Source organism: Anopheles cruzii, unplaced genomic scaffold, assembly GCF_943734635.1.
Source record: "Anopheles cruzii unplaced genomic scaffold, idAnoCruzAS_RS32_06 scaffold04019_ctg1, whole genome shotgun sequence".
NCBI lineage: Eukaryota > Metazoa > Arthropoda > Insecta > Diptera > Culicidae > Anopheles > Anopheles cruzii.
In genome coordinates this window covers 1-1,648 of record NW_026457604.1, presented here as the reverse complement: position 1 = coordinate 1,648, position 1,648 = coordinate 1, and the positions used below count along the sequence as shown (strand labels likewise).

Sequence of the window (1,648 nt, the reverse complement as noted above, 5' to 3'; positions counted from 1 at the left end):
CGTGCCTTGATGTGAGGGCATTTCGCCAGCCACGTCCGGAGCACGGCCAGATCTTCATCCAGTCGTTCCGGTTTCTCAAATAGCTCGTCGGCGGCTTTCTTTGCCAACTCGGCAGACAGGGGCCTAAGATTCGGCATTATCGGTTGAGTATGATAAGCTGCGCGGAAGAGATAGTGAACCGGTAAGATTGGGGAATTTTTTCATGAAAAAGTCACAATTGGTTTTTAAAGGTTACACCGATTATCGGATCTTCTAGAGCAGGTTAAGTCTGTGTTGTTTGTTTATGTTAATTGTTACTAAATAGGAGATGCTTGACCGATAAGCGGTTTATGATCTTGACGTCTCACTTTTTCGCTCTCGCTCTTTCGATTTGTCTCACTAAACCGAACAACGAATTGGCAAGCGTCCACCCTGCGGTATGATGGCTCCCGTAAAACTGGACCTACTTGAACCCGAACACGACACTTGACTGGTTGGCGCTGCGGTTATCGATCCAAGCTCGTCGTTGTGGTAGTCTTTGGGCGATTAATTTATTGATCTTTTGGGGCGCCGATAAGATAAACCTGCGCCTTACGGTTTTCTTCAATCAGGATTTTTATTCTAAAATGTGCGTGGTCATTTCGCTTGACATTTGGCAATGTTCAATCAGTGTTTGAAACGATTCGGTTCGGCTGTAAAACGGCGCGTTTGAGCAAATTTATGCCTAGCGCTGCTCTAGGGTAACCAATCAAAAAGCTATCCAACTGCGCACAGTTCCACATAGTTCCACGATTGAAGCCACACCAAGTTCTAGAGCTCAGTCCACTTCGAGCTTCCGGAAAGAACCCTCCATTCCGAACAGGGTCTCTGCTTTCTTCGGCCGACTCGGTCGTTTCTCCTCATCCGTACCGTACTGCTCTTCCTCCTGGAAGTACTCTTTGTAGCTTAGCATCTTCTTAGCCCATGCATCTACTAGGTCTTGGATTGGGCCCGCTTCACCGCCGTACTCAGCTGGCAGCATACTCTTCGGTATGTGCTTGTACAGTGATTCCACTTTTCTCTTGTGAAGGTGTAGCTATGATTCAAGGCAGACATATAAGGAATTGAACATCCGGACTTAGACATCCGGACTTAAACAAACCCGAAAATCACCCGAGAGCGGTTCTTTTTGTTGAAGAAGTTCTTGAATATGTCGTACACCATCTCGAATCCGTTCGGTGTGTTGATAAAATGAAAACCCTTCTGGCGCAGCGGAGATCCTTCCTGGCTCCACATGACCAACTTCTGCATGAACGAGGGACTACTTTGCAGGAACTGAACCATCGTCGTGGTGGCCAGATCCACCATTCTCAGCTACGAAGAAGGAATGCATGATGTACTACTGTGCGTTGTGGCGATGAGCAAAACCTAGAACAACCCTCCTATTACCTCGCCTGCTATCATAATATCGATCACCATGGAAGTTGTGGCCTCCTTCACGAATGAAGGACTAAAATGCAGGAAGTGAGCCATCGTCGTGTTGGCCAGGTCTAGGATTCCCATCTACCAAACGAGCCGTCAGTAAAGTTGCTGACTAAAGTCGCAGATACACATTGTGACTTGGAAGTTAGGAACATTTAGATACCTGTCCAGCTACGATCAAATTATCGTCCTCCTTCATCATAATATC

General features: G+C 46.8%; 1 protein-coding gene across 1 annotated transcript; it reads right to left on the bottom strand.

Annotated features, from left to right (window-relative positions):
• Nucleotides 1-796: 796 nt before the first annotated feature.
• On the bottom strand, nucleotides 797-1,645 carry LOC128277111 (alpha-tocopherol transfer protein-like; the record flags this gene model as incomplete). Its single annotated transcript, XM_053015561.1, has 4 exons — nucleotides 797-1,054; nucleotides 1,132-1,260; nucleotides 1,435-1,521; nucleotides 1,604-1,645. Coding segments are annotated over 4 exons (516 nt in total), but the record flags the coding sequence as incomplete, so codon positions are not given.
• Nucleotides 1,646-1,648: the final 3 nt, after the last annotated feature.